This window comes from Myotis myotis, unplaced genomic scaffold (genome assembly GCF_014108235.1).
Source record: "Myotis myotis isolate mMyoMyo1 unplaced genomic scaffold, mMyoMyo1.p scaffold_m19_p_3, whole genome shotgun sequence".
NCBI lineage: Eukaryota > Metazoa > Chordata > Mammalia > Chiroptera > Vespertilionidae > Myotis > Myotis myotis.
The window spans coordinates 98,253,042-98,266,066 of NW_023416335.1; the positions used below are offsets into that span (position 1 = coordinate 98,253,042).

Below are 13,025 nucleotides of genomic sequence, written 5' to 3' on the forward strand. Positions count from 1 at the left end.
TATTTTTATAAAGTTATATGTACATGTTTTATTGAAGATTGTGTGATCTTTGAATACTTTATCTGGATTTAATCTGTTAATTTTTTTTTCTTGGTAAATAATAAAGTGTCTACCACTTTACAGAGTGCATGTTTCAAAATGTGCCACATTTACATACATAGTGGTTACAGGCAGGTAATTGATGAGCATTCAGATGTAAGGTGATAGTAAGTGTGATAGTACCACAGAAAATTCATATTTTCACAAATTTCTGTTATATAAAGCCTCCTAATTCTTATAGTCTTTGCTTTAAATAATAATATGATAACAAATTTCACTTTTTGTTGTATTAAGCATTGAATAAGTGTGAGGAAAATACCTCTGCACCTTACTTTTCAGTAGAGAAATTAAAATTTAGGCAATATACTAATGAAGTATCAGTAACCACCAAAAACCTACTAAATTTTAACTCTGAATACTTTGTAGCATAAGTTCAAAGACATACATTTTATTTAATAATGTGAAGATATCACTAGAAGGTGGAGTAAATTGATAGGAGAATTTCATAGTTTTGGTATTTTTTTCTCCCTTAAAAATCTTGTACAGAAAAGAATACTGGTTATATAATTAAACTGAACTACTTTGTGATATGTACTATAAATAAGAAATTTTAGTAATTATATAATTGAATACAAACTTAATAGATCACTTTTTATGGCATACATAGGAGATGAGAGAAAGGGAAATTACATATTTCAAAAAAGTGTTTGTAGTGAACTTTTAAGAAATCTATGAAGATTGAAGCTGACTTAAAAACTGCTTTATATTAACTTAGAGGTGTAAGATGCTTAATTTTTATCCAGAATTCTTTCTTAGGAACATATCCTCTGACTAATATGTAGTAACTATTAACATTTTTGTTACTTGAATGATGAAACATTTTATTTTCTTAAAAGATTTCTCTCAAAAATGGCATATTCACTCACAATTTTATCATAGGGGTTGCTTACTTATTGTGGCATTAAGTGAAAATTAGTCAATTATTTATTGATGAAAACGACCAGTTAAATTTCTATTTTGAAATCATAAATATTTTTAAAGTTTCAAATTCTGGTTATTAACCTGTGGTATTGGATAACCTATATTATATGTCAATAACTAATTATTTCAACTTATCCTAACCTAATCTTTTAAAATTGATGATTAATTTTTTAGAATGTATATGTATATTGATTTTAATCAACTTGTATAGTATCTTTAATTCTTAGGAAGTATGTTAGAAATCAAGAAAATGAAGTAAAAATATTTAGATGCGTAATTTGCAAAAAAACAATTGATAGAGGTGTGACTCACAGTCTAGAGAAAGGAAAGTAATTAGGGACAAGGGATTAAATGTATGTGTTTTTTATTATTTGGTGAGCTAGTATGTCTCTTACGTGCACATAAACACATTGACATAATGGCTATGACTAGTAGTGCCTTTAAAGGATACTTCTTTTCAGGGACTGTTGATTGAGAAAGTGAGGTCTCTGAAACCATACTACCTACATTTGAATCCTCATTTTACCACTTACTAAATAGAGTGTATTGCAGGAAATGTGATTAAGTTATCTGTGCTTCACATTCCTGATTTTTAGAAGGGGATAGTGGTACTTACCTCTTGGCTTGTTGTGAGGATTTGTGAAGTTAATACATGTATATCAGTTGGAATAATGCCAAGCAAGGAGTGAAGTACTCAAACTTGTTGTTAATGTGCCAAGGAATATTTCAAAAACATTTTCTAAAAGAAAACATTGTGAGCTATCACTTTTTCATTTGAAATAACCAGTTTAAAAAGTTAAGTCAGTGTACTTTTGAATATTTTTGCCTACCTTTCCCTGCAAACAGCAGGTTTGTGTGTGTATTCTGGGAACTTATAAAAGTCTATTTTATGTATTTACTAAGAAAACTTAATTAGAATGGTATACTTGATGCGGGAAAATTCTAAAATTTACATATAATTTTTTGTTTTCCTGATGACTTAAAATTAATTAGAATGACTATTCATGAGGATGTATGTTATATATATATATATATATATATATATATATATATATATATATATATATAAATGACACTTGATAACTTCTGTTCTTTTAAAAAGTATATTATCTTGACAGATGGAAGCTCATGACTAGAGTTCAGAATAACTTTATTTTCCTTTGAAGATCTTCTAGTTGATATGTTGGGGGTTCTTGCCAGCTACAGCATCACTGTCAAGGAGTTGAAGCTTTTGTTCAGCATGCTTCGAGGAGAAAGTGGAATCTGGGTAAGCTGTAGTCAGAGTGAAAAGTATCCAATATCGGTACATTAATATTTAATGTTCAATAATTTGTCTTTAGAGAGTTATGGACTTGAATTTATAATGGAAATTCTTCCTCTTAAAGAATTACATAAATGATTTAAAATTAATTTTCTCTCTAGTTAGAAAAATAATTCAGTGGGTAATGTGATGTATTAGGTATTTTTACTAAATTTGTACAATGCCTTTATTTTTCTTGTTTCCTCAGCCAAGACATGCAGTAAAATTATTATCAGTTCTTAATCAGATGCCACAAAGACATGGTCCTGATACTTTTTTCAATTTCCCTGGTTGTAGTGCTGCGGTAAGTTTAAAATACACATGTTTATTTTCATTTACATATTTTTAAGTCAGCTCTATTAAGGCATGATTTACATACAGTAAAATTCACTAATTTAAAAAGTGTAGTTTGTTAATTTTGAATCGTTTGGTAATCACCACCACAATAATAATTTAGAACATTTCCATTACTCTCCAAATACCCGTGTTTATGTTTGAAGTCAGTACTCTCTTCCCAGCCCCTGTTTCTTATAACCTCCTATTTATTTTTGTGGTTGTTTAACTTTGCCTTTTTTAGAATTTCATATAATTAAAATCACACATTTTATAGTCTTTATGTCAATCTTCTTTCACTTACCATATGTTTTTGAGATCATTCTTGTTGTAGCTTACCAGTAGTTTATTAATTTCCTTTTTATTCTGAGTAGTTTTACATTTTATGCATGTACCATAGCTTATTTATATATTCACTAGTTGAAGGGCATTTGGGTTTTCAGTTTTTGGCTATTATAAATAAAATAACAACGAGCATTTGAACATAGGTTTGTGGGAATGCTTTCCTATCTCTTGAGTAAATGCATAAGAGCATAATTACTGTTTTTTGTGTTTTGGTTTTGTGTGTGTGTGTGTGTGTGTGTGTGTGTGTGTGTGTGTAAGTGTGTGTTTCATTTCATGAGAATCAGGCACATTGCTTTTTATAGTTGAAAATTTTGCATTTCCACTAGGAATATATGAGAGTCCTGGTAGATATGCATCCTGATCATTGTCGTCTTTTTAATTTGAGTCATTTCATTGATTATGTTAGTGGTGCACCTCATTGCAGTTTTTTTTTTTTTGTAGTTTTAATTATGTATTGTTCTCATGGCTAATGATATTGAGCATTTTTTCATGCATTGATTAGCCAGTCTTATGTCTTCTTTTGTTCTACTTGTGTTAAAATATTCTGTTTATTTTAAAAAATTGGTTTTCCTATCTTAAGGGTAAGCTTCTAATGTATATTTGGGGTATAGTTAATTTGTCAGATATGTATATGTCAAATAGTTTCTCTTAACCTGTGGCATGTCTTTTTAATTTCATAACATTTTTTATAGTATTCAAGATTTTAATTTTGTTTAATTAAAATTTTTTATGGCATATGCTTTTGTAATAACAGAAAATAAGATCACGACATTTTTTTCTCTTATTTTTTCTACTAAGACTGTGTTGTTTTAGCTCTTACATTTAGACTTAGGATCACTTTTGTGCTAATTTTAAAAACATTGTGTGAGGGAGGGAAGGTTGGAGATTAAGTTTTATTTGTGTTATATATTAATATTGAAGTATTTCCTTAACTATTTGTTGAACAAACAGTTCTTTTCACATTTGCTTACCATGGCATTTTTCTCAAAAACTATATGAACTCCCCATTTTGTTCCTTTTTCCTATATAGCTATCCTTATGCCAATATCACATTATCTTTATTGTTGTAGCTATATAGTAGTTCTTGAAATCAGGAAGTATAAGTACTGCAAATTTGTTCTTTATTTTAAATATAAATTTGGCTATTCTATATTATTTGCATTTTCATATACATTGTGAGTAAATTTACCAGATTTTATAAAAAGCCTGCTGTGATTTTGATGGTTAAAACTATAGAACAATTTGAAGATAATAGATCTCTTAGCACTCTTCAGTCTTCCAGCTCATAAACACAGTATATCTCCCCTTTTATTAGGTTTCTTTGACTTTTCAGCATTTTGTAGTTTTCAGCATACAAGTCTTAAAAGTCTTTTGTTAAATTTATCCATATAATAATATATATGACTTTTGGCTAGTAAATGGAAATGCTATAGATTATTGATTTCAGAGAGGAAAAGAGAGGGAGAAAGAGACAGAAACATCAATGATGAGAGTGAATCATTGATTGGCTGCCTCCTGTACACCCCCACTGGGGGTCGAGTCCACAACCTGGGAATGTGCCCTGACCAGGAATTGAATTGTGATGTCCTGGTTCACGGGTTGATGTTCAACAACTGAGCCACGCCAGCTGGGCTCTGGGTTTGGTTCTTTATTTGAAACTAGAAGCCCGGTGCACGAATTTGTGCACCAGTGTGGTCGCTCGGCCTGACCTGTGGGATCAGGCCAAAACAGGCTCTCTGACATCCCCTGAGGGGTCCCAGATTGTGAGAGGGTACAGGCCAGGCTGAGGGACCCACTGGTGCACCATTGGGTCTGGGGAGAGACACGGGAGGTTGGCCAGCTGGGGAGGGACTGCGGGAGGGCTCCAGAGCATGTCTGGCCTGTCTCACTCAGTCCCGATCGGCTGGACCCCAGCAGCAAGCTAACCTAATGGTTGGAGCACCTGCCCCCTGGTGGTCAGTGCACATCATAGTGAGTAGTTGAGCGACCTTAGCATATCAGTAGCATATTATGCTTTGATTGGTTGAAAGGCGGACCGGTCAACCAGACACTTAGCATATTAGGCTTTTATTATATAGGATTTTTTGTGTATCTATGTATGTATTTGTGTGTGTTTCTGTTTTATCTTTATTTTTAAAACAAGCACTTATAAATCTTTGGTACATTGAGATTTTTCCATTGATCATATAATGAATGTTTTCTATGTCTTATGTCACATGCTGGGAGTCTAAATTATATTCCTTACTCTTAAGGAACTCTAATGGGTAGACAGATGTAAAAACATCTAGTTAATAGTAAGCTACTGTAGATTTACTTACTAAGTGCTATGAGAAAACAATGAAAAAGCAGCCAAGCTAGGGTGAAGTCCAGGAAAGCTTCACAGATAATCCTAGTGTTGAGGGATGCTTGTAATTTTGCTGGAAGAAGTCTTTTGGACAGAAGGGGTATTATATACAAAAAGGGGAGTTGTAACAGAACAGGTGGAGCAGCTGTCATATTTAGGTATACTTTGGAATATGGAATAAGATAGTAGAAATGAATAAGATTGAAAGGGTTTTTTGGAGCCTTGGGTGTTTGAAGATCTTGTATAACCTGAAGAAATTTAAGCTTTATTCTATATGCAGAAGATTTTTAATATCAAAGCTATCTTATATTTGAGAAAAAGGTCATTATCCACTCAGCAATATGAAGGATCTGATTGGGGGAACAGATCAGTCATAAAAGCATAATGGATAATTATCTTTTAGGTGATAGGAATTTGGATATCTCATAGGAAGATAAGTAAATCCACTCAGATGTTTGTTCACATCAATTCAAGTAATCAACCACTTTCTCAATTTTCCTTAGAATGGCTAGATTTTTAAAATTACTATTATCAACGGAATACTATATGATCCCTTTCCTACTTAATGAGTGAGTCTTTGTCCTTTTCAGTCATAAATTTTATTGGTGAGGTTTCTTAATAATAAATCTTATGATTTTCCTTCTTTTGTTTCAATATTATGAGCATTAATTACCTCGTAATACTTACATTTCTTCAATATTGATCCCATTAACATTCTCTCACAGAGTTGTTTTTGGATTCAAAGTTTCAATCAACCTCCTTTAATCAAATGAAATATTACTGAAAACCTAACAGATACCACAGAAAACTGAAAATTCTGAGGCATATTAATAAGGGTCTATATATTGGTGAAACTGGAGGAGAACTTCTTGGAGTCTGAAACTTATTATGTAACCTGGAGATGAAACTTCATTCAGCTACTATTAGAAAATGCAATGCTTCTGTAGCCAACAAATAATATTCATAGATTATTTTTATAAGATACTGTTTAACATTTTTATATTTATCATGATTTTCTGATATTTATTCCTCCACTATTTTTTTATCTGTAAAATTCATATCTGACTGTGGTTGCTGTCACATTTTCTTTAACTAACACTTTTGTATCTTTTTTCATTGCCCTGTAGGCAATTGCATTGCCTCCTATTGCAAAGTGGCCTTATCAGAATGGCTTTACCCTGAACACTTGGTTTCGTATGGATCCATTAAATAACATTAATGTTGATAAGGATAAACCTTATCTTTATTGGTAAGTAAGATATTTAATTTCAGTACATTTGACTTAAGTATTTCAATTTTGTAAATATAGTAAATTTAACATTAATATATTAAAGTATATGTTAAAATGATAGACACAATTAAGTCAATTAATTATATATTTAAAAAACTTTTGCTGTTGTCTCCATATTTTTTTCCATTTACAGTTTCCCCCCACACACTCCATTACATTTAAGAGTCAAGGGTTGCAGACTTTCTCTGTACTGTCGTACCAATATAGATCAATTGTGGGTTTCTTAGTGAAGATGTTGGTTTCTGATCAAGGAGAGGGAACAAAACCAAAACTCCTACTTGATTTCATTCACTTTGCCTTTTTACTTATTTTGTTCCGTGATCATAATCAGGATATGTTTTAAAATATTAATAACAACCCTGTAAGAAATTATAATTAGTTAAGAATAATTATTTGGTAGATAAGTAACAGAATGAGTTGCTCAACCCAATGATGGATTGACCTGACAGGACTGAGAGCTTGGTAATTTTAGTTTACCAGTAATGCACAGAAATACTATGAAACTTTCATTGATTGCCTTACTACATAGTAGGTATTCTAATTGCTTACAAATATTAACTCATTTAATACAGTCAGTGTTCTGAAATAAGACTGCCTGAGTTTCAGTCCTGTCTTCATTACTTACTTTATCCTTTGCTTTGGTGTCTTCAACTGTAAAATGAAGATATTAGTAGTACCTATCACATAGGTTTTAATGAAAGAATAATATTTAAATTGCTTTTTCTGCAATGACTGGCTCTGAAATGCGAGTGTGAAAATGTGGTTTATTAATAGCTTGTAATCTCTATTACAAAAATTTAAACAAATATCTGAATTTCCAAACATAAATTGGGTTGAACTTCAGAATGGTCATTTTAGGAGAACATTTATTTATTTCAATAATACTGTCATTTTCAAAACATATATAAATTTTTATATGGGGGTTGAATTTATAGCTAGGAAGAATTACCCCTCTAGAAGAAAATAACTATATTTCATAGTCACATAGCCAGAGGGGCAGGGGAGGGGGAGTACTGGATGAAGGTGGGCAAAGAGTGGAAATTGGAGGACATCTGTAATAATGTGAACATTAAATATAAAATATTTACTTTAAAAAAGATTATATATTATACTTAAAAATAATAAAAATTAAAGTGTATTCCATTGCTTGATTACCTACATTATTTTTTAAAGTTGACTGACATTTTTAAAAAATTTATAAGTTTTTAAAAAACATTTATCTTTATTGTTGAAAGTATTATAGATGTCCCTCTTTATTCCCCATTGATGCCCTCTATCCTACTTCCTTAAGATGTAGTAAAATTATGTAACAAGTTGTTTTTGAAACATTAACTGCATGAATGATTTTTAAAATTTGCTAATTCCAGATAGTTCTTAAATGTAGATGTAATTGACTTGATAGGCTTTTGTAGGCCATTACTTTAATTTTATGTATTAAAATTAAAATTTTAAATGTTTCTTTTGTCTTCTATTTTTCTAAATTAAATTCTTTCTTTTAGTTTTCTAAGCCTTTTATGTTTTAGCCTCTATTTGGTAAAAGTTTTATTTTTATAATATTTTGTGTTATTTATATAATAAACTTTAGATACATAGTTCTTTGTATCAGAGGATATTATACTACTCTTAATTTTCTTTATAGTTTTCGTACTAGCAAAGGAGTTGGCTACTCTGCTCATTTTGTTGGGAACTGTCTAATAGTCACATCACTGAAGTCCAAAGGAAAAGGTTTTCAGCACTGTGTGAAATATGATTTTCAACCACGCAAAGTAGGTATAAGTAAATATGTCTATTGAGAATGACACAATGAACCATTCCTACTGTCTTAAAACTCACCTATTAAGACTTCTGTAATATTCTTTTAATGGTTTTCTCATGACTTCTAATTATTTCCTCTGATCCTTGTCTGCATTCTCTTGCTAGTTTTATGTCTAACTTTTGACATAAAACATCAGGCTCTTGACCTCTTGCAATCTCCCTCTCTCTTCCTCTCTCTCTCTCTCTCTCTCTCTCTCTCTCTCTCTCTCTCTCTCATTCTCTCTCTCTCACTGTGATCTAGTCTCTTGCATTCCTTCAGATAATACTTTGAATAGTATCCCTTTACCTGCAGTTTTGCCTGCCATGGTATTAGTTACCTCCAGGCAACTGTGATCTAAAAATATTGAATGGAAAATTCCAGAAATAATTCATAAGTTTTAAATTGGGCACCATTCTGAGTAGTGTGATCATATCTGTGCCTTCCTGCTCCACCCTACCCTGGAGGTGAATCATCTCTTTGTTCATGGTATCTGTGTGTATATAAGCTATCCCCCTCTAGTCATTCACTAGCCATCTTGGTTATTTGATTGGTTATCAGGTAGAGACCACATTTATATAACTTTTATTAGAGTATATTGTTATTATTGCTCTCTTTTATTATTAGGTATATTAATCTCTCACTGTGTCTAAGTTATAAAAGAGCTTTTATTGTAGGTATATATGTGCTGGAAAAAATATAGATAGTAAAAAACATACTATATATAGGGTCCCATACTACCCGAGGTTTCAGGAATTCACTCGGGGTCTTGGAACATAACCCTCTCAGATAAGGGAGAATAATCTATTGAGTATTTAATTGAGTACCAGACACTGTGTAAGCACTGGGGAATATGACAGTGAACAAAACAGACAATCTCCTTGCTTTTCTGGAGTTTACAAATTTGGGGGAATTTTTATTCAGTTTCATGATAGCTTTCCACTTTTATTTTTATCTCCAGAACTCAATTCTTATATTCTCATCTACCTCTGAGATTTGCCATGTGGCTATCTTTATGATTGCTCAATCTCAGATATGTAACATTGAATTTACTATTTCCAGTGCCATGTTCATTCATGTTCTTAAGTCCCATTTTGATTTTTTTTAATAATATTAAATTTTTTATTGACTCATTTTCTCTACAAGGAAAAACTAGTGCTTCCTAAATTTGGAAGGGCCCATGAAATATTTTTTATTATATTTTTTATAGTTGACTAGAGGCCCAGTGCACAACATTCGTGCACTGGGAGGGGGGGAAGGGTCCCTCAGCCCGGCCTGCCCTCTTGCAGTCTGGGACGCCTCAGGGGATGTCCGACTGACAGCTTAGGCCTGTCACCACCACTGCACCAGCCATGAGCCCGGCTTCTGGATGAGCGGTGCTCCCCCTGTGGGAGCACACTGACCACCAGAGAGCAGCTCCTGTGTTGATGTCTGCCCCCTGGTGGTCAGTGCACGTCATAGTGACTGGTTGTCCCGCCGTTTGGTTGATTTGCACATTAGGGTTTTATTATATAGGACTAGAGGCCCGGTGCACGAAATTCATGCACTCAGGGTGTGTGTGGGTGGGGAACGGGGATTCCCCCAGCCCAGCCTGTGCCCTCTTACAGTCTGGGAGCCCCGTGATCGGTCACTCCGTCTGCTGGTGGTCTGGGCCTTCCTCTGCGGCGCGATCATGGGACAATGGCCAGGCCCCTGACCAATTGTATCGCACCTGCCTTGGCTGGCCTGGCGCCAGTGGGTGTCATAGCGTGGTAGTACAGACTACTGTTCTGCTGTTTGGATATTTGGTCAATTTGCATATTACACTTTTATTATTATAGATAGTATTACAGATATCTGCCCCTTGTCCTCCCTTTTCACAGACCCTACCTGCCCCCTTCCAGATCTTCACTACACTATTGCCAGTGTTCATGGGCTATGCATTTCCTATGTAATAAAGAGCTAATATGCAAATGATTGTTATGCCCTCATGCTGTTATGCGGTAACGGCTCAGACATTCAACACTGGGGAGTTAGGAATGGGGACCAGCCAGGCACAAATGAGCTCACAAGAGAGGAATGGGGACCAGCCAGGCTGTGGCCCAGGGGAGGGACGGCCGCCCGCCCTGTGGTCCCGGGCGTCAGCAGCTGCGCCTGCGCCTGCGCCTGCGCCCCAGGAGAGGCACAATCCACAGGCACCATGGTCCTGGGCGCCAGTGGCTGGGGCTGCGGTCCTGGAGAGGGACAAGCCGTTCACCCTGTAGTCCTCGACTCCAGTGGCTGGGGCTGCGGCCCGGGAGATGGACTAGCTGCCTACCCCATAGTCCCAGGCGCCAGCGGCTGAGCCTGCACCTGTGGCCCGGGAGAGAGACAAGCTGCACACCCCGTGGTCCTGAGTGATAGCGGGTGTGCCTGTGCCTGCGGCCCTGGAGAGGGACAATCCACATGCCCAATGGTCCCCGTGGTTGCGGTCTCCAGCGGCTACGCTTGCCGCCAAGGAGAGAGAGGGACAAACTGCCCGCTCCGCAGTCCCAGGCGCCTGTGGCTGTGGCCTGGGAGAGGGACAAGCCACCTGCTCCGTATTCCCTGGCACCTGTGGCTGCAGCCTCGGCCAAGCCGCCTGCCCACGGTCCCCTGCGACTGGCTCAGGCAAAGCTGGCCTGGGTCCTGGGTGCCTGCGGCCAGCCAGAGAAGGAAATCCTGGGTCCCGGGTAGGGGGCAAGGCAGAGGTGGTTAGGGGTGATCAGGCCAGCAGAGGAGCAGTTAGGGGCAAACAGGCTGGTAGGGGAGCAGTTAGGGGCGATCAGGCAGGCAGGCAAGTGGTTAGGAGCCAGTGGTCGCGGATTGTGAGAGGCAGTCCGACATCCCCTGAGGGGTCCTGGGTTGGAGAGGGCGCAGGCCGGTCTGAGGGAACATCCCTCCCCCATGCACGAATTTTGTGCACTGGGCCTCTTGTTCCACCAACCCCACATGGAGTTATGCCAGTCTGTTCTATGCCTCCCTGCTTCAGGTCTTACTTTGCTGGTCAGTTCATTTTGTTCATTAGATTCCACATATAAGCAAGATGATGTGATATTTATTTTTCTCAGTTTGGCTTATTTCACTTAGTATAATATTTTCAGGTCCATCTATGCTGTCCCAAATTTATGAGATCCCTCTTTTTTACTGCTGCATACTATTCCATTGTGTACATGTGCCACAGCTTTTTTATCCATCTACTGATGGGCAGTTGGGCTGTTTCTAAATCTTAGCAATGGTGAATAATCCTGCTATAAATAAACAAAAGGGTGCATATATTTCTGATTGGTGTTTTGGGGTTTTTAGGATATATCCTAAAGTGGGATCACTGGGTAAAATGGAAGTTCCGTATTTTATTGTTTGAGGAAACTTCATATTGTTTTCCATGGTAGCTGCAAAAATCTGCATTCCAACTAGCAGTAAACTAGTGTTCTCTTTTCTCCACATAACTTGCCAGCACTTGTTTGTTGATTTTTGATGATATAGCCATTCTGACAGATGTGAGGTCATTATCTCACTGTGGTTTTAATTTGCATCTCTCTGATTATTAGTGACTTTGAACATTTTTTTCATGTTTCTTGGCCATTTGCTTTTCATCTTTGGAGAAATGTCTGTTCAGGTTTTCTGCCCATTTTTTAATTGGATTGTTTGTCTTTCTTTTGTTGAGTTGTATGAGTACTTTAAATATTTTGGTTATTAACCCATTATCAGATGTATCATTGGCAAATATGTTCTCCCATACAATGGGTTTCCTTTTCATGTTGATTTCTTTTGCTGTGCAGAAGCTTTTTGTTTTGATGTGGTCCCATTTGTTTATTTTTCCCTTAGTTTCTGTTGCCCTAGGAGATATATCCATAAACATATTGCTACATGAGATATCTGAGATTTTACTGCCTATGTTCTCCTGTTCTCTAAGACATTTATAGTGCCATGCCTTATATTTAAGTCTTTTATCCACCTGGTGTTTATTCTTGTGTATGGTGTAAATTTGTGCTCTAGTTTCATTTTTTTCATGTGTCTGTCCAGTTTTCTCAGCACCATTTGTTGAAGAGACTGTCTTTATTCCATTGTATGTTCTTGCCTCTATTGTCAAATATTAATTGACCACAATGGTGTGAGTCAATTTCCTTGTTTTTTTTTTTTTTTTTTTTTTTTTCTGATCTATTAGTCTATATGCCTGCTCTTGTACAAATACAAGGCTGTTTTGATTATAATGGCTTTGTAGTGTAGTTTGGTATCCAGTATTGTGAACCCTTCTATGTTGTTGTTCTTTGGAGAGATTGCTACAGCTATTTGGGGTCTTTTATGTTTCCTTATACATTTTTGGAGTATATGTTCTTGCTCTGTAAAGTATGCCATTGGTATTTTAATAGGGATTGCTTTGAATCTGGGATTACTTTTGGTAGTATAGACATTTTAGTGATGTTAATTTTTCCACTCCATGAACATGGTATATGCTTCCATTTGTTTTTTATCTCCTCTATTTCTGTTTCTTTCTTTTTTTTTTTTTTCTCATCCAAGGATATTTTTCCCATTGATTTTTAGAGACAGTGAGAGAGGGAGAGACAGAGATAAATACCGATGTGGTAGTGAAACACATCAG

At 35.7% G+C, this 13,025-nt stretch overlaps 1 protein-coding gene across 6 annotated transcripts in view; it reads left to right on the plus strand.

The window, feature by feature from the left end:
* Positions 1 to 13,025, plus strand: part of NBEA (neurobeachin) — a 1,002,985-nt gene that overhangs the window by 81,995 nt on the left and 907,965 nt on the right. For all 6 annotated transcript variants that reach the window (XM_036298874.1, XM_036298876.1, XM_036298877.1 and 3 more), the window contains exons 3-6: positions 2,187 to 2,287; positions 2,529 to 2,624; positions 6,470 to 6,591; positions 8,273 to 8,399. In XM_036298874.1, coding sequence (XP_036154767.1) covers positions 2,187 to 2,287; positions 2,529 to 2,624; positions 6,470 to 6,591; positions 8,273 to 8,399 — 446 coding nt within the window. The remainder of the gene's footprint in view (positions 1 to 2,186; positions 2,288 to 2,528; positions 2,625 to 6,469; positions 6,592 to 8,272; positions 8,400 to 13,025) is intronic.